Source organism: Zophobas morio, unplaced genomic scaffold, assembly GCF_036711695.1.
Source record: "Zophobas morio isolate AGI-343-1 ecotype UQ-CSIRO unplaced genomic scaffold, CSIRO_AGI_Zmor_V1 ptg000002l, whole genome shotgun sequence".
NCBI lineage: Eukaryota > Metazoa > Arthropoda > Insecta > Coleoptera > Tenebrionidae > Zophobas > Zophobas morio.
The window spans coordinates 22,999,012-23,026,763 of record NW_026972107.1 but is presented as its reverse complement, the minus strand read 5'-3'; the positions used below and the strand labels follow the sequence as shown (position 1 = coordinate 23,026,763).

At 31.6% G+C, this 27,752-nt stretch overlaps 1 protein-coding gene across 4 annotated transcripts in view; it reads left to right on the top strand.

Annotated features, from left to right (window-relative positions):
* LOC135130785 (dachshund homolog 2) overlaps window positions 1–27,752 on the top strand; it is a 303,273-nt gene that overhangs the window by 259,614 nt on the left and 15,907 nt on the right. For all 4 annotated transcript variants that reach the window (XM_064058216.1, XM_064058221.1, XM_064058209.1 and 1 more), the window contains exons 9-10: window positions 16,269–16,412; window positions 20,344–20,604. In XM_064058216.1, coding sequence (XP_063914286.1) covers window positions 16,269–16,412; window positions 20,344–20,604 — 405 coding nt within the window. The remainder of the gene's footprint in view (window positions 1–16,268; window positions 16,413–20,343; window positions 20,605–27,752) is intronic.

The window sequence follows — 27,752 nt, the reverse complement described above, 5'->3', positions numbered from 1 at the left end:
ATCCACCTGTTTTTTCGAAATGGACAACTGTAAAAAATGAGAAATGGGTGGGGCTTAAACGTTCGTACAATGATTGTCGTAGCAGCCAATCACGAAGGAAAGGTAATGCCAGGTTACAATGCATAATGTGCATATAATGTTTGCCTTATCAGATCTGAGTCGCGGACTATTCCTTTCTCACTTTAGTTATTATTCTCAAGATGGAAGGCTGTCGATATGTGATCAATACGTTTGTGGACTTGAACAGGTTACGTCTACGCTTCATCGGTGGCGGTGTTGTTGACTGCGATTTTAAGTTTTTGTTGCAATACTGCGGGTACGACTCATCAAAAGCGCTTTTGTTATGAACATAATATGTTACGTATTGATGTTCGTATTTGGACTTTCAAGTGAGGCTATTGATCGAAACAAACTAATTACATTTCTTTGTAATTACTGCACTAACGTTGTCAATTCGCTTGGTTGTTAATATGTACCTGCAGCTGACACTTTGGTAATGTGCTGCAGTCCAACATTATAACCCCTTAGTTTTCACATACGAGGTGAGTTAGAAATACATCTGGGTAGAAAATTTACATCAGATATTTTTAAATATGTATATACTACTGCAAAAAGGCAGGCAAAGATAAACGATTCGATTTTAAAAAATAAATATTACTTATTATAGGAAATTTATCCTTTTACCGTTGTGTCTTTTTAAATTTTATCGATAACGGCGCTGAAAGTGATAAATATATACGATTAAACTTAGACTAGGAATTTTATTAAAACCACAGTACGTGTTTTTACTAAAAAACATTGTGGTTATCATATTTTCCTTAATAACTCTTTAAACTTGCCTGGGACCCGGAGAAAATTTAGTTTTTGTTTCTTTTTTGCATAGAAATGTATGAAAGTTAACTATGTAGTAATAACATGAATATTTCAATGTACTTTACGTTGGGGAGGCCAAAGACATTTTTTACTACGCGAGTTGGGGAAGTATTGTAACAGCCTCTATTCGCAAACAGCTACTTTCATGTTTTTCAGACGTTTCATGAGAGCTAGAGTATAAAAAAAAATTCCATTTCTGTACACTGTACCTATCTGCATTTCATGCGGCCATTTCCGGCGAATGTAAACTCCAGCGAAGGGAAGGACTATTTTAATCTCTACATGTAAACTGCTGAAAGAAAAAATTTCCCTGGTTTCATCATGGATTAAAGATAACCCAGGATTAATTTCTAGTAACGAACGAATTTTCTGAAAAGCATGCAGTAAGACAATAAGTTCCAAAATTAATTAATCTTAATAAAACGAATACAATAAAAATGTGCATATTATGTAAAACTGTAGGTCTACATATTTCAGCCTTTTTGAGTGCATATACTTATATGTATGTGCATATTGCAGAAAAATTTTGTGCATATAAATCCGGACTCCAGATGTAAGATGAGAACGTTCAATTACCGTTTCTAGCTCAGTTCATTGGAGTGCGTGATAATAACTCGACGACTGCAGGTTCGATCCCCTCACAGACCACTTTTTTACTTTCTGAGCGTAAGCTAAAGAAGTATAGTAATCCAGTTCACCAGACGAATGAGCACGTTTATATTTTCTCGACGTTTCATGACCCCTAGAGCACGTAAAATACAGTCTCCCGTTTCCATCTATCTGTCTGTCTGTCTGGCGTCACTATCCATTTTGATTAGACACGTAATCCCCGAAACTAATGGGCCGATTGTTGTCAAATTTTATACATATGTTAAGAGTATCAGGTAGATACTTTAAAGCTACCCAAAATTTGGTTAGTCATCCTTACCAACAACTTGATGACGTAATTTCAAAAATTTCTATTTTAAAATGATTTAAATGTTGTACAATAATAAACTCCTATACTTATGGTGTACGAATCCGTTTTGTGTTTTTCCATAAACGGCCAAAGCTTCAACGCGGTATAAAAGCAAAAAAGCATGTTACCATTAACTCAGGAAATAAGCGACAATGGTTAAGTGGTTAAGGTGTCAGCATGCTGGCCTGAGGTCGCAAATTCGATGCCAAACTTCGCCGTTTCTTTTTTCTCTTTTACTCTCACGGTGTGCATTATCTATATTTATGACGTCACAACAAACTTTTTGATCAAATTAAGAACGGGTGACCCTATTTTCTCGGAAAAGTGAGAACACGCACGTCTTTATTTAATAAGAATTAGGGGTATAATAACAGTATTCGGAACATTCTGTTCGACTGTGGCTTAATTACCTTATAATTTTAGTATTCTGTTTTAAGGCGACAAACTCATTCAAATCAAACAAATTTCTACTTGATATTCTTCCGATCTATAAACAAACACTTGAAGCTAAAACTTACGATTGCTGAGAGACCATTTTTCCCGTTGGTTATCTGCTTTAAATGTTTTGTACATTGTCCATACTTGTGTAATTTGCACAGTCTCTTGCAATTGGCGCAAAATCTGATTTTATAATTTTTCAAAGAATCCAGATGTGTTGGACTTGTATTTCAGAAGCGAGAGAAGTTCTGTCGAAATAAACTTCAACCAATTTTTTTTCTTACACTCCGATTTGTAACATCTACATATATTTAACTTATGCTATAAACTTACTTCAAATTTCATCATTTTTCGAAGTTATGGTATGCGGCAAAATTACTTTTTTTTAATTGGTTTAGAAAAAATATATTGTACTACAGGAATGCAATTTGCAAGGTGTATCACGTAAATCCTAGAGAAATACTTATTTCAAAACAAAAAAGTCTAAATTCAGGAATCTGATTCATTATTTAGAGAAATGTTACTAGCAGCCATTCAGATGAAAATATAAAATAAAATTGCATATTCTACCCCATTCTAAGTGAATGTTACCACAGTTTACAAGTTTTTGAACGATTTTCTTGTCACTACCTAAGATTTTAATACAAACTTAAGAATTAAAAGTTTTAAATTCATTAAACCTAAAAATTTGCTGTTTTGATACGGAACTGTTATTATTTTGAAAACATTATTTGGGTAACTTACAAAAATAAATCTACTCGGTTGTTAGATAATTATTATTTGTCAAAGTGGAATTTTACACTGTTGTATTAATACTCACAACAAATTACTAGTTCTTTAAGATTAACTAAAAGGTAACATTTGCTTTATTTAAAACTAGAAAAACCTTGTTAAAAAAATGGGTGTAAGTTTATTTAGACAGACCTTCCCTCGCCCCTGCACCGTGCAACACATCCAGCTTTTTCAAAAAATTCATAACATTTGATCGCGTGAATTTGACTCTTTTTTCAAAAACCTATAAATTAAAATAAGGTTATGTACGTAGCATGAAAGTAAAGATAAAGAAGCATGCTATGCGTATGGACGAAGTAAGTTTTTCCAATGCAAAATTTAGTGATGGCGTCATCAATATTTTACTAGAAACACGTATATCAAAATTTTCGGTGAATTATTCTTGCCTTGAATCATCCTGTAATGTTTTGCCATTGCTATTTGGAGGTAACTTCAGTAATCTCTAACCCTTTTAAGGGCCTTTTCCAACGAAATAATCGCAAACTGCAATAATCCCTTTTAGTCTCTGTTGTAAATGTGTCCATCAAGAAACCCAGATGTATACGATCGTTTATTGCAGTTTGCGGTTATCCCCCTGGAAAAGCCCCTTAAAACGATTAGAGATTACTGGAATCAGAAGAAGAAGTGTCACTAAACAACAACAATACATCTCAAAATATCAAAGAAAACGGTGGATTGTTAACGGCTTCTTTGCTATCACGAGGTTCGAGGACCTGCTTTTATTCTAAAATAACAAACTCAGAACGACAGGAAGTGGAGCCGGCGGACAATTTACGATTGTTCCTGCTTGTTTGATTCATAACTTTCCTAATTCTTTGAATTCAAAAAATATTTCATAACAGCCTGCAATTCAAATAAAAAATACATTTTTTATAACAAAAAGAGAAGCATGCTATGCATCTGTTTCAAATGAATCTCCGTAACAAAATTTTGTTATGACTTCATCAACATTTTAACAAGAACACTTACGGGACAATTTCAAGTTGGATTTACAATTTCGCAAATCCAACTTGAAATGACCCCCTTAGATATATTAAATTTGAACAGGTAACAGTATTGCATTTTCAAATTTTCTGGAAAATAGGATCCACCATTCTTGATTCGAGGACCTCTCGTCTGTAAAATAGTGGAAGATCGCATTATGTGTCTAAAGAACAAGGCGGTGTAAACAATAAAATATATAGTAATTATAAACAAAATCAAGGTGGATTAATAAACCACAAGGACATGAATATATTAAGTATTTCATAAAATTTGGACAATCTTAATTAAGCAGTACAATGGGTGGACGGCATCGAATTATTGGTGGGGATAATTAGACAAATTTTGGTGAGCATTTTACCTTCTATACACGATACTCTTAAAATAAGTGTCAAATTTGACGACAATCAATCCAATAGTTTCAGACATTGTCTTCTTAATAAAAAATCGATACAGACAGAAAAAAATACAAAATGTTATTACACAATTTTGATTTTTTTCTTCCAAAAAATCTGAGTGTCTATATGTAATAACTCAAGATGGATTCATAAATTACACATCATGCGTATGTTATTTTATAAAACTTAATAACATTTATTCGGCAAAATTATAAGATGGACAGATAAATTTTAACCTTAAAACATTTCCAAGATTTCATTGCATTCGGTTTTGCAAAATTGCTTAAATTGTAAAATCTTATATAATTTTATTTTTTTTACACAAATCTAAATGCCTAGAATAAAAGTTCAACACGGATTCAGAAACTACGAGTACAAGTGGAGCAAAATGAAGGTATTTTATAAAATTTAAACAACATTTACTTTGTAAAAGTTGGAGATGAGGTCCTATCATTGTTGGTAGAGGTGATTAAACAAATTTTGGCCAACGTTTTAGCATCTACAACATAAAACTAGTCAATCGCCTAATGGACTCGATTACAATACTTCCTTAGCTTACTTAGTAAAAAAAAATGGTAAACGTGCCAAAATGTACAAGAAGAGTAGTGTAATTTTACTTCTTGTGCAATTACAATTCCACACATAAAAATAATTCGATGTGAGGAGCTTGTTCATAACAGTTTGTATGCTATCAGACCTATTCAAATGCTTAGGGGCCGTTCATTTATTGGGTGAAGTTTTTTGGGAGAGGGGAGGTGCTAATGTCTTGTTGTTTCTTAAGATTTTATTGTTGTAAAAAGTAAGTCAAAAACATTAAAATTAGTCATCTTAATAAACAATATAGAGAATAGACATGAGTTAAAATTGGACTTTTATATGTTATAATTAATATTTATTAATATACTTATGTATTATTTAAAAAAAACTTGTTGTCTAAATATAAAACTGACATATTTTCATTAATTTCACTTAAGATCAGTTATCGAAAATAAATATGTTTAGCTTATCTAAGATTTGGGTAGAGTGGAAGGGTTATACGTTTTGTTATTTTTTCTTATTATGGGGTAGGAAGGCGTCAAAAAGTAAGAAAATCCGTCTTACGTAATTAATGGACCTTCCCTTATCGCATGAGTACTATAAGTTTGAATTACACTTAAGAAAAAACAAAACTTACAGTAGGTTCAGTAAGACGTAAATAAAAGAATCCATAAAATGCAAGTGACAAACTGAATATAAAAAATAGGTTAATATTGTTAAAAAAAATTCATTGTGACAGACAGTTTGGACATGACACAGGCATCTAGGTATAAGTTAAGTATAACATTTTCGTCACAGTTTTACAGTACCTATATCATATCTTCAATCATGCTTGGCTAGTTTTTTGCGAAAATTGTGATATAAGCCTCATTATTGTTGACTACCACTTGAATTGATTTTAACAAAATAAACTGAACCGATTTTTTTAAATATATGTAACAATTTTTTTTTAACGACAAAAATTCATATTTGTTAAGATCGACATAATCTTGCGACATTTGTTTTGGATATCCTGCAGAAAGTTTTCGTTTGCATAAAATTGCCGACTTATATGTTTTAATAATATTTTCTTTTGTTTATACAAAGACAGAATTTTTCTATAGCTAGAAATATATTAAGTACTTCAAACTGTTAGACCAGACCAACTCACCGCGCGGATTTTAAAACAGACTAGTTGTAGTATTATTTTTTGCAACGGACAAGATTTACACGCACTAAAATTAAGCTACAAGTTATTTAATTATCGTATTTCCATTGCTTTACTAGGTACTAATGACATCATCATTTTATTTATCTTCCGCTCGGTAATGATTCTCCCGCTAATCACACACTAATGACCATCATGTCATTTACTTACTCGTAACCTCAGACCGATGGATGCATTGACGTTTTTCCAGCATTAATTGTAAATTTACTGTGTGGTGCATCAGTTTGCAATATAATAATGGGTTTCAATCTGAAGCCGGGCTTCCCGTAGAGTCGGGCCTTAAGCGGGGTTCTCCCCAGGAGTGCACGACCCTGCCCTCGGCTCTATTTGCTGCAACTAATTATAACACTCATTACCGAAGTTTATTAATCAATGTTCAATAGCAATCATAGCCATTGGGCCTGTATTGTTCTGATGGACGCCTCAAGATACCGAGATAACTTCTAAAGGATGTGTGTGAGATCACTTACATGATCTTGTCAACGAACGTTATTAATACAGCCCGTAGATACTTCATCATTGCGCTCGTTACTTATTTCTGATTTGTTATTTGACGGTTATTATGTTTCACTGTGTGCATTCGCGTAATTACTTTATAAAAGAAATGTTGTAAATTAAGGCAATTATAAACACGAACGAATGTGAATAATATACGAGAAACTGTCGCACTGTTGTTGTTGGGTGGAATATTTTTTGACTGGTTGTAAAATATGTGACTTTGATAAGAATTTGCCAACGGCCAATTAGCACAAAGTAAATTATATTTTTATATATAGACATGGAAACTTTTAAATATTTATTGAATGCATTGTGGAAAATAAACATGTATTGATATTTTGTTTTTACATAATTATTATATGTAATGTTGAGGCCAGTTAAAATAATACTTACCAGTAGGTAGTAAATTTAGTTGAAACTAAGGAAGAGTTCAATGATGTCACACGAATTTTTTGTTCTTAAAAAATTCTACCGGCCTAATACAGTGAGTAAATGTTATTGCTAGTAATTTTGCTTTGACTATTGCGGTGTAATCATAAAATTATAATAATCATAGCATTATCTCGAAAAATTTTGTTTTATTATGTTTTACTTCCCGTGCTAGCGTTAAGGAAGTATTATAAAAAGATCCAGTTGACGTACCTATGGTTAATTTCATGCTTCTTGGAACGTCGGTTCCATAAGTTCTAGAATTTGAAAAAAATCTCTAGTTTCTTTCTGCCTGTCGTGTCGTTTGTTGGTGGTGTTATTTGATAGATAATCTCTAAAACTACTAGACACATTACTGAGAAATTCTGAGTGTAATTTAAGACTGCCGTGTAGATGGTAAAACATTAACCAAAATTTGGTTACTAATCTCCACCAAAAATGTAATGTAAATGTAATAAATGATATGATATCAATGTTTTGCTGAGTAAATCCAATTTCAAATGTGCAAAATAAATAGTTTTCTCTCTTTAAAACAAAGGAGGCGACTAAAATTATTAATTTTAATTCTTATTTTATTATTATTAAATAAGGGCGGGCGCAGCATTATCCCCAAATTTTCGAAAAATAGCACTTATGCATTTTTCTAGACTAGATCAATAAAAAATATAGATATAATATGAATCTCTGTTTAAGACAAAAAAAAACACCTGACTTCGAACGCGGGACCTTCGTGTTACAAATCCGTACGCCACAAGTTAGGAGTATATTTACTGTATAGCAATTAAATAATTTTCATATAGAATCTTTTGAGATGAATTGAAATTCTTAGTAGGGATGATTAGCCAAATTTTGGTTAGCGCTTTACCATCTGCATGATATTCCTAACATACATACAAAATTTTACAACAATCGATACAGCAGTTTCGGAGATTATGTCCCTAATAAAAATCGACACAGACGACAGACAAACGGAAACGGAATATCACATTTTTCGTACGCTACGGGTCATGAAACGTCGAGGAAACATAAAAATAGTCAGTCGCCCGATGGATACTATTAGAATACTTTCTTCGCTTAAGCTAGAGAGGTAAAAATTAAAAATTTTAGAACTAAATTGCAAGATCCTTTCCAAAAACTTAATGAAATCATGTCTTCGTAAAAGTATGATAATTCTTACTTGAAGTAGACATAATACCGTGTTGAATACCTGTGATTTATTATCAAAAACTATTTTTGACTGTACATAAGTTAGAAATTCAGAAAAGTTCACAATACATACGTATATGACACCAAAATTTTACGATATACATTGAAAACTACACAACATATTTTTTAGGTTTTTATTGGCTTACTAATATTTTTTTATATACTAGCGTGTCATACTGACAACATTATTAATGTCAGTTTGAAATCCACAATGACGTTCATTATAGTACTGAGTACCATAATAATTTCATTATAAAATTACACCCATCACCATTTAAATAAGTAGATTTAAATCAAACTAATCGTAAGAGAATTTTAAACAAAAATGGCACAAATTAATATTATGCAGAAGCCTTTGAACTTGGACATTGTTTTTTTCAAGCTTTGCTTCGGCAATTATTTTTTATTCTCAATGGAATTTTCTACGTATTTTTCTACAACACTAGTCTCTTCTAACCTCCATGACGTTTAACTACAAGATCTGCGCCAGGATCTGCTAATAGGGGGGCATACGACGTCCTGGAAAAATGTCCAGTATATTCCTTCGAATGAGCAAGTTGAAAAAAGTTACAATAGTTGTTAGCATACTCTCAGAAGTGTGTATTCCAACTGGTTGTTTCGAACATTTATTATTTCTATATGAGACAGACAACCGACCACGGTCAGTGTGGATTGAACGCATTATAATACATTTTCGAACAAGTTGTAGGGTTACATGCGAAAAACGGGAAATGTCACAGAAAAAAATCACAGTTGTTTGTTACGGGATTCACTGGAAGTAAATGTCATTTTATGAGTAAATAGGTGGATTTTGATAAATATTGAAAACATGTCAAAAAGACAAATAAGTACATGATCGTTTTCCGGGTTGAAACCGTGTAAATTGAGTTTTTGGGCTCAATGTTTCACACTTTTGTAAGTGGCATCTTCAGGAGCAGAGTTAAGGTTACATATGGTTGACATACTGAGTTACCGTGCTTTTTTGCCTTATTCTTAACCCTGCCCCTGAAGATGCCACCACTAAGTGGAGTATTTGTTCTGTTGGACAATAAATTATATTATTATTATTATTACGAAATTGTGCGAAACGTTGAGCCCAAAAACTCAATTTACACGGTTCCAACCTGGAAAACGATCATGTATTGATTCCGACCGTGAAAGCCTCCGAAATTAAAACAAATAAGTGTCAAAGTGACAAAAAAACACACACTATCAAAATTTGTTTTCCACTTTTTTCGCACTCAACGCTACCGAATTTAGTCTTAGAAGATCTCCTAATGTAACGAAACATTCTCGCGCAACTTTAGATTCCCCCTTCAATTCTTCCCTCTTACCTCCTCCACTTAACCTTAAAATCACTGAAATATGTATTTAATTTTATTACTCGCACCTTTTCACTTTTTAAAGTAAGTATACCTAACTGTTTTCTACATATAAGAAATTCTGCAATATCCTTCTTGGTAAATATTCTGAAATCTAAAATGTTTTACTTGTTTACACATTGTCTGTTCCGTTTTTAAAATTAAGTTTCCTAACAACAATACCGAGTGTCTGGAAAATGGCGGATTAACTCTCCGCTACGCTCTTAACAATCAACTGGTGAGTCTGGGAAAAATAGTAAAAAATTCTTTCTCGCATTTTGTTGGAATTATAATGATTTTAAAATTGGTTCTTTTGCTACATTTAACAACTAAATAACAGATTCATTATCACAATAACTAGTAATAAAACTTTTAGTTAATATTTCACTCACACATGACCATATTTAATCATTTCAGTTAGAATGTCCAAAGATATGGTTGTGTGGTTTTTGTAATGTCTTTGCCATTTCTATTGAAACACCACCTGTTGATTTTGCTTAAAATTTAGCAATTGGTAACAGCTTTCGGTTGATTGACAACGGCTTTTAGTTAGAAAATTGTTTGAATATGAACCTTGCCAAATTGACGATTAACAAGTGGTGTTTCAATAGAAATGGCAAAGACTATAATAATTTGATAAAATTCCATTTGACAACAATGTTTGCCGATATAAAGCGAAGGTACAAATCAGCAAAAATCCAGTAAGCAGTTAAAAATGTTTGACGTATTAAAAATTGTCAAAGTTTTCAAAACCCTACGTCTAAAATGTTCGCAGTTAATTTTAGGTGGTGTTTTATTTTCGGATAAACTTAAAGGAATCTGGTGTTTTGCTGCTTGATGAACTTGAAAAAATCTTTTGAGCTTTTAATGTTTTATTTTTTAGGAATGTCTTGAGTGTCGCAGTGTTTTTTCTTTAATTCGGGAGGCTCTTAGATACCCATGGTGTATTATTTTGGGAGCCCATGATGATATTTTTTCTAAATTATTTAAACAATTTTGGGGGACTTTGGTGTTCTATTTTAAAAAAATTCTGACCCAACTGTTTTTGAGTTAATTTTGGGACCCTGTTTTTTTCAAAAAATTTAAAACTATCTTGAGGTTCTAGGTTTTCCTGTTTGGAAAGAATTTAAAAGTGCTTTAGAGCCTCTAGTGGATTTTCTTATAATAATTTAATTAAATTTCTGAAAGGATACGTCATTTGCCAAAATCAGTTTTACTTTAGCAAGTACTAGCCCCGCCCACCCGCCCTATCTTTTTTAGAGGGTATCTCATTTGCCAAAATCAATCTTATCTTAGCAGGGCTAGCCCCGCCCGCCTACCCTCTATTTTCTTAGAAGGTATGTCGTTTGCAAAAATCAGCCCTACCTTAGCAGGTACTAGCCCCGCCCAGTCACTCTCTCTTTTCTTAGAGGGTATGTCATTTGTCAAAATCAGTTTATCTTAGCAAGTAGCTACTGATGACTAACTTTTACAAAAAATGATCAAAATTTGAGAACATTACGAACTTAATTATATGCACGGCAGGAATTTTGAACATCTTCTCTTGTATTTAGTTGGTTTTTCTTTTGTTAGTATTGTTTTTGTTTATAATTTATAAATGTCTTATTCATTTTTTTTTTGGTTTATTTATTAATGAAAAATAACAGCTTTTTTTTTGTTAATAATAATGTATGATTAATGACTCCTATTTGTTATGGTTATTGTTCTAAAAAAAATATAAAAGGTGGGTTTCAGTCACCATCGTTACGAATAAATCAGAAAATAAGCCGGAGGTATTCATCTAGTAGGTGTGTGCAGTTTTGCCAATTTTACTTTTATAAAAATACGTTTTTTCGTAATGTACATCATAAAGAATTTTTTTATTTTTTGTGGGACTCCCGAAAACCCCGTATATAACGTACTGAAGAGACGAGTTAATCCGCCATTCTCCAGACACCCGGTGTAACGATTTTGATGACAGTCATATATATTACTATGATTGAAGTTTACCTTGTGTCTTGTGGTTGTATCTGGACATTTGTTTTTTTTTTTGTACTTTTCTTTATATTAAATATAGGATGTTAATAATTAATTTACATCTAGAGGGCTATGAAAATCATTTTGGTGCCGCTTCATTTGACTTTCTGCTAAATTAATTAATGTGTCAATTAGTTGTCAAACTTTGAAGCAAATTTGAATATTTTTTTCTTTAATTCACAAAACATTCGGAAAAATGTGGACCCAGGAAGAAAATAATTTAATCATTTATTGATAATACTTTATTATCGAAGCCTATTTTCGGCCAAGAGATTAAGTGTCGTCAAAAAAACCGTATTTTTTGAAAGCGGCGAAGTTTTTTGACAAGTCGTGTTCACGGTCTTCTAGATGTAAATCATTTAGTAAGATTGTGTATTTGTCTTATGTTCGAAAAATATCTACATCTTAAAAACTTATACCTAGAGTCTTTGCTATTAATGTCTGTGATTTTTTTTGTTAGGTTGACAACATATTTAACATTTTACGATGGCATAACTTACTGATGTAAAATTGAAATTTTGGGCACCATTTCAGTGGCTGCCAATCTTCCCATTGGTTTTTAGACACGCTCATATCAACATTGAAAGTTTTGATGACATGCTAATATTGCGGCTGATAATTTCGAATTACCAACTCAAAAATTTTCTTTAGTCATTAGTAACTAGTCACCCAGTATTTACAATGAAGTTCAATGGATAACCGTATCTAATACTGTATTTGTGGACAAATTCCTGTTTTATTGCTTATTTTCTTGAATTAACTTTTTGCGTCTTCTTATATTTCACTGCTAATTTCATGACAAAAAGTTCCCTGTAGTATTTTCCATATTTGTATAGGTACTTTTTTCCACAGTATTTGGCTGCCTTACATGGTGGCTTTAAATTTGTAAAATAGGCTTTCCGACGTCCACTTCTTCTCATGATCTTGTTATTTAAGCCAAAACTGTAAAAATATATAGGGGTATGTATGTACTATCCATAATTCATCATCTTGTGTGAAGTTTGAAATGTATTCCTACATGTCTTGCAGTTTTGTTTCTATTATTATCAATAGAACAGCAATTTCACATCGTGTTATCTCAATACAATTTTTTTTATTTTTTCTTGTTCTCCATTTGTAGATAAATATTGGTTTATTCAGTGTTATATTTACAGATTATCGCCTTGAATAAAAAAAGTGTCCCCTTCAGATCAAAACTACCTATTATAACTACTAACTTACTTCGTTTTTTAGCACAAATTTGACATCACCCTTTTCCTCTGTTTGTCTGCACATCGTTCTTATTATCAATATATGTTGTAGTTTTATCAAACATTTAGTTATTGTATATTGGCAGCATATAAATCAATGCATTGTTTATTATTTCCTCTCATGACATGGTAAACTTTGTTTTTCAGTTTTGTTACAACTTCAGTCACATCCCATTTTGTTATCTCTTACTGTTTTCACTTCCTTTGTGGAAAAGTAGGGATTACCTATTTTGGCTCTGGTGCCACTAAAATGGCCATAAAATAGTGTTATTACTTTCCGATTGTTGAAAAACCTTTATTTATAGGACACTACCTTTTTAATTTTAAGTCATTTGTTATGTTTCACAAATTCATTTCTCATCTGTATCAACTGGTTTTGTTCTATCTGCTACTTGAAAATATGTTTCGCACTGGAACGGAAGATATGAGAGTAAATTCCTTGCCTTCATTTCCTGTTCTTTTGTTTTTTACATTTTTAAGGAATATCTCATCTTCCTTGTTTATGGTTTTATAACAACTAGGTAAACTTCCTTCTTTCCTTACTCGATAGTATTAAAATTGCCCACTAGAATTAAATTCCACTTTTCTGCCCCTTTCACATGTTTGTCTAGTGTGTTCATTAAGACAATGTTTTCTTCATTGTTATACAGGGTATGTCATCGCATATACTGTTGGAATTCGAAACATTTGTACATTATTTAATAAAAAGTGTAATACTTTGTTCATCGTATCGTATATCATACATAATTTTTTTAATTAAATTGTTTCACACTTGATTCGCAGAACTCAAAAATAGTCTATGCAAAAACGTACATATAATTCTATTTTTTAACGGTCAAATTTGCAACATTTGCTTTTATGTACTCCCATACATTATGCTTAAGTGACAGTTGTGTAAGACTGACTGATGGATTGAATGAAACTATAACAACTGAGTTTATTACGTGAAAAATCATTATTTTCTAGTTTTAAACAATTAGTTTAATTAAAGAAATATTCTTAAAATATCGTTCAATGTTGCATTATAATTATTTTACCCATCTTAAAAGAGTTTTACATGATCAGTTACAGTAAGTTACTTACTGACATTCTTAAATCTCAAGTAGTATCTTTTGTTGAGTAATGTTTCTGAATCTTTCAAAATCATCTATGCCATTTACTTTATAGAATAGACAGTATTCAGTCGAACCTTCTGAACTTTTGAAAATTGTTCAAGCATTCCAAAAAAGTCTGCCTATGGATTTTTTTATTTACTTATCAGGCTAACGCAAATTAAATAATGCAAATTTATATTAAATATTACAATTATTATTACACTGAGCCATTAGTTCATTCCATGTGATCTACTGGTTCGTCGGCCACAGTTTTTCCTGCCAGATATTGCAAATTAATATTTTTTTAATATTTCTAGTGATCCCTGTTGTTTTACATATTTTTGCAATAAAATTTCATACATACTCCATCTTCATATTCTAGAAACAATTATTACTTTTTCAATAAACAAATACATTTTGGTTAAAGCTTTCATTGCATTCGTAAATATAGTTTTTATTCCTCAATTTCTTGTGCTTTTTACTGCTGCATATACTACAGTTGTCTCCACTTCACATCTACGCTTATTGCCGAAGTATAATAATAATCACTGTTTAATTACATTATAATAATTGGGTCTCTGCATTCTGATGGATAGATGCAGCCTCATTTCGTGACGATTGCAAAAAAGTAGGTGAAATAACTTACATAACTTTATGTCTAGAGATACTGTCTTCGTTATTTATTTCTAATTTGTTATTTTATACTTATTATATTTCACTGTTTGCGTTCGTTTAATTACTTTATCAAAAAAATGTTGTAAATTAACGTAATTATAAACACGAATGGATATGAATAATATACGCGAAATTTGTCGTCCTGTTGTTGTTAAACGGAATATTTTTTGATTGGTCGTAAAATATGTGACGATGATAAGAATTTGCCAGCAGGTAGCCAATCAGCACAAAGATAACTATGTTTTCATATTTACATGGAGATTTTTTAAATATTCATTGTGTATCTTGGAAAATAAATCTTCATAAAATTTTGTTAAGTAAGCAAATTGTTATTACATGCACAATAAAAGTTTAAAACGTATTTTATTTTATATCGTAATTTTAGGTTTATTATGCAATGAAATTTGACTTGTTTTAATGATACGGAATTTTTACTACAAAAAAAACTAAAATAACGCTAATTTAAAATTCAGATTTAGTACTGGAAAAATTAATCCAAAGACTGTTCACTGTGACAAAGTAATTGTTAATAGAGTAGGTATTACAAAACATCGTGGCAAGACGAATATAGTGAAATCCGATAAAATGGAATTAAAGGAAATACAACATTGTGAAGTATTCAGAGTAATGAATAATTTATTCAAGCTACCTAATTATATATAGAAGTTTTGGAAGTCAGTAACACAAGTGAACCCATTTTAAAGGAATTTAGCCTTTCCCCACGCATACGACGACGGTAAATAAAAATAAACGAACAAAGTACAATTCTAACATGCAAACTGCAATGTAAAGTTGATTACTACTGAAAGATAAGAAAGCAAAAAAACAATTCTAGTTAAAACATAAATCTTGCTAAAAAGGTAATAATTAAAATGCGAATATTTCCAGAATTTGATGATTGCGGGATTGCTGGAACTTGTTTTTAGAATAATTGCGAAAATAAACGGTGAATTGCAAAGAAAATATAAAATCTAAATCTAAAATTATATTGTAAGATGTTATGTATTCTGTACAACCGATGAGATCTGTTATCAATCTACTATTAATTATACCAGAAGGTAGTAGACTTAATACAAATAAGCAAAATAAAATATTTTTTACAATTAGTAACTCCAAAACAGTGAATAAATTATGGACTTCAAGATTAAGTGCACACGTTTTTACATTTGTATATGTGACAAGCTGTGAACACAAATAATAATAATAAATCTTGCAATTATTATAATATTGGTGAAAATTTGCCACTGAAAACTAAAAAGCTCCTTATTTATATTTGATTTTTTATAAAGCGATATCAATATCAATGACGACAGTGACAACGTGTGATCGTAAAGCAAACTTATATGGTTTAGAAATCATCAGCACTTATGCAGAAAGTGTTTCCAAAGTAATAACAACGATAGATATTTAAATTTAAATTGAGCACAACCACACTGTTTTCAATAGTAATATTAATAGAAAATTGCCTTTGGCCGCTTTGTCGTAATATTTTTTTTACTAATTTTTTTATAAATAAATAGTTCTAAATAAATTTAACATAATATGTTTTTTTCAGCGTTGGTGCAAAAGCGACTCCGAAGAGAGCGCAGAGCACGACGACGACTTCAAGATCAATTGGAGGCGGAAGTCAAAAGACGCATCCAAATGGAGGAGGCCCTCAAAGCAGCGGGGGCAGGCGAACAGCTTAGGATAATTAATGGTAAGTTGCAGAACGTGCTTTGCTGTGATTGATTGGTAAATTACGTTGATTTTTCGTATTTCCAATCGAAGCCGAGACGTGTAAATGTCTGTAAACCGTGTTCTCTCAAACCGGAGTCTGTCAATCACAATAGGGTTGAACTGGCGGGGGCATGTTTTCCTGCTACTGATGCCCTGCAGGGAACCAAACTTTGAGATTGATCTTCTAACAGATTACAAGATATTTGCCTTCCACGTATCGATTTATTAACGACTGCTGATGATTTTAATTATTTACTCGTTTTGTTTGCCCGCTGGAAGGCTGTATTTCTAGCTGATATTAGTCGGTTTTAAGTGAATCAGTCACCGTTCTTCTTTTTCTGTCGAAGATGGGTGATTTAAGACATAAAATTAAGGTGAACGGTATTATTATTCTCGCGACAAATGTACAATGTCCCTCTAAAATAAAGAATAGTTCTGCAAAAAGCAACTTTAATCAAGACCTTTTCGGTTTTACGAAAACATTGTTTGAGAAAAAACCATTCTTCATAATTAAATTTTAGATGGCTGTGATATTTGCGTGAGCTGATTTTTTCATTTCCTACTAAATATTAGGATTTTGACAATAGGTTAACAATTATGTCTGATTATTATTATCTGAGACATTTTAAATTTCATGTTTAAAATTTTTAAAAATATAAAACAAATTTGTTCGGTTTGAACCTATTGACAATTAAACCACAATTTCCAAATCTATTTTGTACGTTTAAGTACATTTTTTATATTTTTGTCATTTTACAATGTGAAAAAATACGCTTTCACGCAACCCATAACTTTTTCTTTTGCCAGAATTATAATAAGCTTAGCATGATCCCCTAGTCATTAGAAGCTTATAACCATGGGTTTTGTTCTAATTGATCTAAGCATTTTTCAATTTGGTCGTTCCTCGTATTGCTCTGTGTTCAGAGGAAAATCATCAAATTTTAGTATTTATTTGAAATTTCATCAGATAAATCAATTTATGCAACACATAATACGTTTATAGGCTTGCTTTCGTTTAAATGATTTACTTTATATTCGTGTTTCAACCTTTTCTTCAATAAAAATTTGGCATAATATGCCTGTGATGGATACGATCATGAAAGAATATTAACATTTATGATAATATTTTGATAGAAGTAAATCTATTGACATTCCCGTAGCAGATCAATAAATAAATGAGATTGACCATATGGTTGTCACTTGGTTTAGACTAGAATTTGTTGCATTCAAAATGCTTAGAAATATAACGTCATAAAACACATAACTAATACCACATGTCTTTACATTCTCCTTTATAATTTCTGGTATTTTCTCTTTTCTCCAATTTTATACCCTATTTTGCATTTTTAAAATACTAAAATTTCAAATTACTTCTAAATTAAATTAAAACTTTAAGCTACATACAATACAAATCACAATTTTTCTGCTCATACATTAATTAACTCACTAGTAACGATAAGTAAAATTTGACTTTTCACCTTCATACACTGTCAATATAATAAATACAACACCTACACTACTAATGGTTCGATTCTAACAAGCGCTAATAGACAGGAATTTTTTCAGTTTTTTAGGCGACCATATAGAAAAAAATTGGTTATGTAAGTGGTTGTGACATTAGAAAATCTTATTTCGTCGTTGGAGAAAAGTCCTACAGATTTGTTGAAAACCAAAGTGCTAACGATATTCAGTAAAGCTGGCGTTTAAAGCAGCTTTTGGCTTTTTTATATATAAAAAAAAAAATGTTGGTCAAAAACATAAAACCGAGGATGCTGCGAATGCAAGTTTTCGATATCTGTGTACAAAAAGTAACAAATCAGTCCAAAAAAGTAACTTTGACATTTCAGTATAAAAAAGTGACAGTCCATGGACGTGAATGGGGTCGGAAGACGACTAGATTTGTAATGATCATCTAATGGTATTGTTACGATGTACGAGTGATTAAAAATCGACGTGGGTAAAACTCAGCAATTTATTTCTCAATAACTCAAATTTACACGACTAATAACACAGCGATTATGCACAAAATAATTCCGGCGCAACTTCTCTGAATTTTCTCGACATTCCTCGCTGACTGAATCAGCTCAATAATAATCGTTCCCGAAGGTGGCCTCTATTTAAACCCATACTTCCTTCTAGATGTGCGGCGATCAGGGTCTTTCTGGAATACCAATCGCGAGTTCCGCTTCCAGGCTTTTCTGTAGCGAACGCCATCCAGTCGCGTCATCGACGATGAGCCATCATCACCGTACATACTAGAACCCATAGGCGTCGTACCGGGGAGGCGTATGGGTTTATTTCGTAACAGTATCATATTGGATAGCTAAGCACAATAAAATTTTGCAGTAATGCCGATTTTATTAAACGTTGCGATTTCTCTTTAGTGATGAAATATATGAATAAATTATTTTCCTTTCCAATCAGTTTTACTAATTATTTTAGATGACTTTGAAATTTTTAAAAAGTAAAAACAAAATTAACCAAACCGAATTTTATATTGCACAAATTTGAAAATATGCGTTTTTGTTGATCGACTAATAAACAACTTATTAAATAGTTTGAGAAAAAATGTTGTTTTTGGTTGAGTAATTGAAAAGCAACTGAATCAATTAGAGTGTATTTTTTGGTTTCTCAGTCACTGCAGTTTTAGTGTTTTTAGTGCAATTACTAGTGACGTACTTGATTTTTTGAAAAAAAATGTAAAGTATTTGTTTCTGTTTTACTTTTCCTTACCAAAACTAATTGTACCGAATAAAGTTATTTTAAGTATATATTTAAAATACCGAGACTCCTTTCAAAATTAACGTAATCGCGTTCCAACCACGTAAAAGGGTTGACGGAGGGTGAATAGAAATATTGAAAGCCTGTAAACGCCATTAGTTTTAGTCTGAACGGGGATGCTTAATCTGATACATTACAAATATAACGTCGAAACCTACCGGCGCTTAGATTTATTTTCATGGTAACACAAACAATTTGTCATTATTGCGGACTTTATTCAACTTCAATTTTTTATATCTATTCATAAATTTTAGGGGTATTTTTTTATAGACTGAAAATAAAATAAACACTAAACCATTTTATATCATTGTAATTATAATTAAATAATCTATCAAAATCAGTTCAAAAAAGTATACGTTGCAATTTAAAAAAACATAAGTTTATATCGCTACGACGACGCCATATATGTTATACTTACAATGTACTAAATACAGCTTCCCTCTTAATGCTAAATACAGTCGCGTTTACAGAATTTCAATATCTCTATCCGTTTTCAAAATATAAGGCCGGAAACTTTTATCCGGACAGCCCGTATAATTAAAAATATGGTCGGAAAGAGAAAAGAAAGACTATATGTTCTTAATATATTTAAATTCCAATATAACTGAATGATTACATGAATATTAAATATAGAGTAATTATGCAAATATATAGTTTTTACAAATTGGTAGATTTAAATACCTTCGCCAAAAAAGTTCATTGATAATTACATTTTTTAAATTAGTAATTTGCACGTTCATTATCCAATCATGTTCAGAGCTAAACTGACCCAGATTTTAAAATCGACCAGAATAATAATGTTGAAGAAGTCTTTACCGCGTTGTTTTTTTTTTTTTTGAAAAATAGACAAAGCTTTTTTTTCTGTTCATATTTGAAGGAGCTCAAAAAAATCCTTCAAAAGCTTTTTCTTCGATTTTAAATCACAAATGTTAAAAAAAATTAACAAATTAATGACAAATGTATTTCCCCCATCTTACCCAACAATGTGACACTATCAACATTCTCTTAGACATTCTCCAAAATTTCCTTACAGAATTTCCTTTAGCTGTCGTTTTCGAAGCAAAAATTTCTTTGCAAATATACGGTTCCTATGAAATACCAGCGCTAATCCCTCTTCTGTATTATTGCAGAAAGTCTAGCTCAAAACGACCAGAAAGTAAACAACCAGAAAGTGACCACAAGTTCAACCCCGACCCAGAACATCCCAACGGAGCGTGAAAGAGTTTCTGAACGCGTCGAAAGGATGGAAAGAGAACGTGTAGAAAGCCCACCACCAGCATATGGACAACAAACTGTCCGAGAACCGCCACCTCCGCCCGAAAATAAACCCTGGGGCTATTCCGGAATCGACCTCATGAATACTGGAGCCGCCTTCTGGCAGAATTACTCCGGTGAGTTGCAGTTTTAATAATAAAAGTGTTTGTGCCCGCTATTAACATTTATTGCGCCATCTCCAAGTTACAACCCGAAGAAACACCGGATGAAGTCAAGCATACGCCACCAAATAACTTGCACCTTGCCGCTCTATGCTTTATCACTATACACATACATTTTTCCAAGTTATTCCACCTAGAAAATAGCACAAGGAACAGTAGTTTGTTTCAAGAAGTATCTTGACGTAGCTTCACTTACTTTTGTATATCGTCAGACTGCCGATAAAACTCGCTAGTATTAACAAGAAAAACTTCCTTTTTTCGCACTTGTGCAAAAATACGCTTTTTCATCATGCACATTTTAATACTGCAATATTTCTTATTCTATCATTTAGAAATCGAAATTTTATATAATTCTGATTTCACTGTGCTTGAATAAATGAGTAGTTGGTGTAACTCGAAAGCGTTATTTAGATGTTTTTTTCCTCGCTTCCCATATAAGTCTTTATAATTAAATTATTAAAACGTGGGATTACCGAAATGAGTTCGGAGCCGCGTATGTTGTAGCGTGAAAACGAATCATTTGTGATTTTTAATAGAAGTTGCTACAAAAGCAAACAATGAACTAGTAGTACCGCTTTTAAAAATCGAGGGCACAATCGAAGTACCGATTCATTCTTACATATAATTTCGAAATTAAACGCCTGTTACGCACAATGCCAGGTAATATTCAGTAGCTGAGATGGAATTAAAGACGAAATAAACATTAAATAGTTGAAAGGATTCAATTTACAAGTTGCTCTCCAACAATCAGGATAACTTCCCAGAAAATGAGCCTTTCGATTAGATACGCTTTGAATGGCATGCCGAATGTTGTGGTTGTATGCATGGGACGTTCACATTATCGGTAACGTCGCCGGAAACCACCCAACAGCTGTCTAACGTTACACTTACGTATGTTCTCACCTGTTCTTTTAGATTATTTTTCGTATTGATTTCTTTATAAAATGCGTTCGAGCAGATATAATAGTATAGGCTTTGTTAATTCTAAGAATACAAAAAGGATTGGAATGAAAAAGGTATCTGTGCCTATAACTTCTCGATTATTTTGTTAAAAAATAAGACATAATAATAGGCTTTAGTAATTTTAAGAATACAAAAAGGATTAGAATGAAAAAGTATATTTGCTATTAATATCTCCAATTTTGTTTTTTTGTTAAAAAATTAAGAGCAAAATAATAATTTCTATCGATATTTTTAATAATTATTTAGGTTACAAATGAAATAGCAGTATTATTACGCACGACTGTGAAGTTCGCTAACAAGGCGGCGGTCGAGTTGTGTAATCATACGAGTATGTTAATAATGCGTCAACCTATATGTGAATAAAAAAAATTGTCTGCTCTAGATATTTTAAAATAATTTAACATCAAGAATCAAGAACATTAAAAATCAGGTATAAATTTCCGGTATATATATGAAATCTTTCTGGTGTATGTGATGGCAACTCTAATATTTTTAGAAGTAATATTTCATAGAATAAAGATGTGTAGTCTTACAAAATAATATTAAGGTAATTTTAGTTTCATCATATTTATTTTGATTTATTTTTTAAAAATTATTCCTATTAAATATATACGAGAAAACGGAATTGAGTACCTACATTACATTAATATATTTCCCTAATAGCAAATACTTTTCCCATTACATATTTACAGCAAAGTAATGAAGAGATAAAGTATTATTATGATAATCAGCAATTAAAATAGGCGTGGATAAAATTCAACAATTATTCTTCAGTAATACAAATTTATACGACTTATACACATCGAAAATATAAAGCGAATAATTCTGGTTCAAGTACTCATTAATCGACTGTGGATTTGATTATATTCATATTCTGGTCCCTATTTAAACCGCGATTCGTTCTTCTAGAGAATTCGCGAACGGCACCTTCGAAGTTGTTCTGGGGTCCGCCATCTACCTAGACTTCCGGTACCGCATCCGTGCTTTTCTCTATTCGAGCATCGCCGTACATACTAGAAAACCCATAAGCGTCGTATCGGGGCGACGTATGGGTTTACTTCGTACCAGTATTCTCGATTATTCAAACTCGCTTGTGTCTTGTGTGTCAAAAACAGTTCACCATCCAAGAAAAATAAATTAATTGCACCCAGTCACCAGTGCAAAGTATACCATTGTCTTTTAGTGGTACAATCCGAAACCATTAACCAACCTATTCGCAAAAAAATATTTACTGCTTAGCAGTTCAGTTATTATAAAGTTACTAGCGAGAATTTAAGGTTTAGCCAAAATCATTCTCTCTTGTTTATGCTAGTACTTTTCTATTTCTTAAAGATTGATCTTCAGATCGTCCTCGGTATGTAACTTTTAAGTGTTTCAAATTTCAGAGAATGCTACTTCAAATAATGCTGCTTTGTTAAAATCATATTTTACAGTCTCACAACAGATTACAAATATTACCAAAACTACCTAAACAAAAAATTTTGGATTCGGAAAGGCGACAGTTTGGACACAAAATTGTTGTTATAGGTTTTCGTATCCCTTTCTAATGCTTTTTAGTTTTATTGTTTCAGATTTCTTTTTACTTCTCGGGCGTAAGCTAAGGTATCAGGAATATCATGTGGATGATATAAAATTGATCATGTTATCTCAAAATTTTGCCGAATAAATCCTATCTAAATACTCCTGATTTATCATTTCATTCATACTTTCAAAAATTAATCAAAGTGTGAATTTATTTTATTGATTAAATCAGAAACTACAAAATCGAATGCTTTGAAATCTCGCAGACGTTTTAAATTTATCGTAGGCATGGTAAATTTTTAATCAAAATATATTTGTTTATACACCCCAAAAAACTGATGACTCATCTCACAGTTTTGCCGGATAAATTCATTGGCTTCATATATTTTAGAATTGTTAGTGCAGGGTGACTAAAAAAAATTAATGAATGAGTCAATTTATTTTATTGATTAAGTATATCAAGAACGGTTCATTCCATTTTCCCGAAAATTTGGGAATAGAGTATTAGAATTCTTTCTTAAAGTCTTCTTTGCTTCAATTTGGACAGTCAGGATGAAACGTCTCATGTTTTGTAATGCTTTCTAATGCTGAAAGGTCCAATTCCTACGATTTTTGCCTATTTTACTCTATTTTTCTTTTTCCGTTGCGTCAAAATTGGCTTTTCCATGGCCTGAAACAAAAATGCGAATTTTAAAAACAGATTTCACTCATATACTTCGTTTCTTAAACCTATAAACTTATTTTATAACAATCAAATTCGACTTCGTCGGCCTCTCTGTGATATTCTCACTCCACACTTAACTTCAAATAAGTTGGCCTATGCATTTTTTTCAATAATTGTTCTGATTGCCCTTCTATTTTTTCAGTTATTTTTTTCTTCGAGACTTCTTGGCAAATGAACCTGTAATTTTGTATCATCCAACCATATTTCTTGCACTATATCGCGATAATTTTATAATTAATTTTTAAGGGTGTGGAAATATGCACTCAACGCAAAGTACATATTTCACAATTAACCCGACATTTTTCATATGTGTTAAACAATTTTGAATCAATGTATGTTTAGCAAAAAAACTTATATTATTGTTAACCTAAAATTTTCTTATGATTTTTAACGCATCATCTTCGATTACACATTTTATTCGAATTGAAAATATAATTTAGTAGTAGTTTGTGTATATTATGTTGCATGATTTTCCGAGTTTTATTTCTCAGAACTAAACAATCTCACAATAATGAACGGATTTTTTGTTAATCGCACAAATAAAAAATAGCTTCTACCTACAAAATGCATTTTTAACAACCGTTTTCGGGTCATTTTTCCATAGAGTAAACGTACTGAAATAAATATAGTTTAATTAATCAGAAAAAAATGCCATAATTTTGAGCGTTTTTGATTTTATTGCTAAAATTTAATTTCTAAAAAGGGACAGTATAGTATTTTTTATTGAATATTATTACTAAAGAGCAGACTGGTCCGTTTAAAAACTGTGGGAGTCAGAACATGCAGTCACACGAACAGTGCGATACGGTATCGATCAATTAGTTGCCCGACTATATTGCATTCAGATTCAATAATATATAATAATAATTCAGTTGTGATAGGCGTCGAGTACCTACTGCACACTTCGAGCAAATACTCGACCTTGAATAGAGTTCGAACAAAAATGTGCACACCTATGAATTAACACAGCCTGGCCGCTCTCTATTTATTACAAATCCCTGTTAATTAACTTGAAGACGAACAAAAGCATTTAGTAATATATATTTTTTGATGGCATCCTAAAAACTATAATTTCAATATTGCGAAAATTCAATTTTCCAGCTATTTTCATTCGTTCTTGGACATATTTGATGACTGGTTGTTGGAGAAAAAAAAATGTTTGTTCAGTGTAGTCCGCTTCAAGATGACCTAATCAGTGTTAGATATCAGCAAGATATTTTGGAGAAATTTATCCCAGAACTTCACGAAAATGAAATGGAAGCAGGTTATTTTCGACAAAACGAGGCCACAGTAGCAATGTTACGGGAGTTTTTTGACAACCGGATCAGTAATCGAAATACAAAGAATATTGGGCCCTTACTCCTGCAGACTTTTTATGTGACCCTGTTTAAAACTCTTTTTAAAAATTGTTCGACATTTTTTTTTATTGTATTGGTCATTTTAAATAGTTATTAAGATGTTTAATCATCGACATGCTAAATCCTTCCAAAGGTGACTCAATTACAAATAATGTTGCTCGTGCGATGCATATACGATGTCCTGTATTCTACACTTACTTCGTCCCCAAGAGTGATTTGTGTTCAGATGAGTTAGTTAATCACTTACATTACCACACTAAATACAATAATTAGCAGACTTTTTTCAATATATAAACTGCTTTTTAACAAGTTTTGAAGTCCTAGATAAAATTTTATGGGACGTTACGTATGAAGTAACACATTATTATCACATTCGTGTAACTATATAAGTGAGACAACGCTTCGTGCTGAACAAACCCCACAATAGTGCCCAATAAAGCTTTTATTTCATTTATACCTGACATAAATTACTCATATAGTGTTTTTTACAAAAAAAAAACACTTTCCTGTTAGCTTTTGTCTGTTAGAATAAGGCTTTTGTAATTATGACTTCTTTTGATGCAATTTATTGCCCCTTTTTTTAACGGTGCTATGGGCAATTACGTTTCTAAAGTAAACGTAACATTACTTTTTTGCGAACAAAAGCAGTTTAATACGACGTAATAAATAAAAAAAATGCTTTCTTCAGAAAGACAGTTACTCACATGAAAAAAAAAAAACGGTTGTAAGTAAATCACTATATTTAGTGTTACCTCGTTACTTTTATTATTAACATACACTTATAGAACAAATAATATAGGTATAAGTCGTCTTTCGTGTTTTTTGTAAAAGATTGACAGTCAACTCGATGACATTATTATTAATAAGAATGTCTGTAACCTTAATGGGTTATAGTGAATTATATTCATATGAATTTATAATAATCATTTATTTTCATTATTTTGTATTTGTTTGGAAATACAATTTGTTTTTCAAAACGTATCTATTTTGTTAAATTAATAAATTAAGTTAACGATTGTAACTATATCTGTCTTATTTCGATTGATATAATTTTTGACATATCTAAATAGACCATTGTAAGTATATTAACATAGGTATATATTTATTATTATTATGAATAGTGATCTCAGCTGATCTGTTTTAGAAACATCAAATTATGTGATGTAATTATTACACGAAAGCTTTTAACTCATTTGTATGTGTCATGCCCTAGATGCGTCGATCACAGCTTCCCTTAATTATTTTTTATCATAATATGGCAGAAAGAAAAAAAATGTTTCGGAACGACTGACATATGTAACCAATTAAGTATTTTGATTAATATAATCAAGGATATTTCACACAGAACTAAATTTTCGACTAACTTAGGGTACTTGTATCAAAGGAAAGAAAAAAAAAACGCGTTTACTGCAGTTTCTCTTCAATTATTTTTAAACAGCTAAATATTATTGTTAATAAAAAACTAGAACTTATTTATAATCTGAGTTTTTACATATATGTTATTAATTTCGTTTCAAAACTTCAAATTCTCCGTTAGGCAAAGCAGCGTGGAATTTTTGTGGTCAATTCGTCTGTCATAACTCATTACCATTCCCTTATATTCAAGTCAGTTATCTGCGACCTTAATATTGCAAACGCCTACTGCAGTCCATGAATTCTAAGCATGCCTTGGAATCTGTGTACCGACTTGATCCTGTTGAGAAATGTTCCTGCGACACTCTTGAGATATCGTTCCTGCTAACTTACTACGTTGCAGTATAATTTCCCCGGAGTTTCCTTGTTTACATAATATGTTTATGGTATCGCTCTTGTTTATTCACTAGTGGACGGATGGATGTTAATACGAGCGCTTGCGCTACGACGATATTGAAATTTGAGCTTCTCAAATATGTTCAGGTACACTTTAAACAATTGATGCCATGCTAAGATGTGCTTGCTCAACTGAGCTACGCTACAAACTGCAATAATTGTATATGATGAAATCGTAACGACCGCTGAAACTTGGAAACTTCACTACACAACTTGTACGTGTATACCTGAAACTACCTGACCATGCAAATTTTAAACTATATAACCCTCCATTTACAAGTTACCGTAGCGTTTCGCCTTACATGTTCTTGGTGTAATTTTATAATGAGAATTTTTTAAAGGAATATTCTGCGTATGGTAATAAAAATGAAATTAAAAGAAATTACCGAGATAAGCTTTGCAACTATGGCCACGTGGCAGGAATCAAGGCTGCTAACATTGCCTAGAAGCACGTCAAGGGTTGTTTTATGGTGGTTATGCATTTTAATACAATGCGCGTACCTGTGATTAACGATTTTTTGCATAATAACAATAAATTGCAACTTTTACATAGCTGAAAGGTAAAATGTAAAATTAAATTAATGTCCCATTATGTCATAGGATTTATACACTGTTAAAAACTCAAACATGAAAATGAAATATTGTGACTTTTTTACTCACAGGATTATTAATGCAGATAAGCAACCATACAGTTTTCGATCCAACTTATATTTATTTATTTACTTACT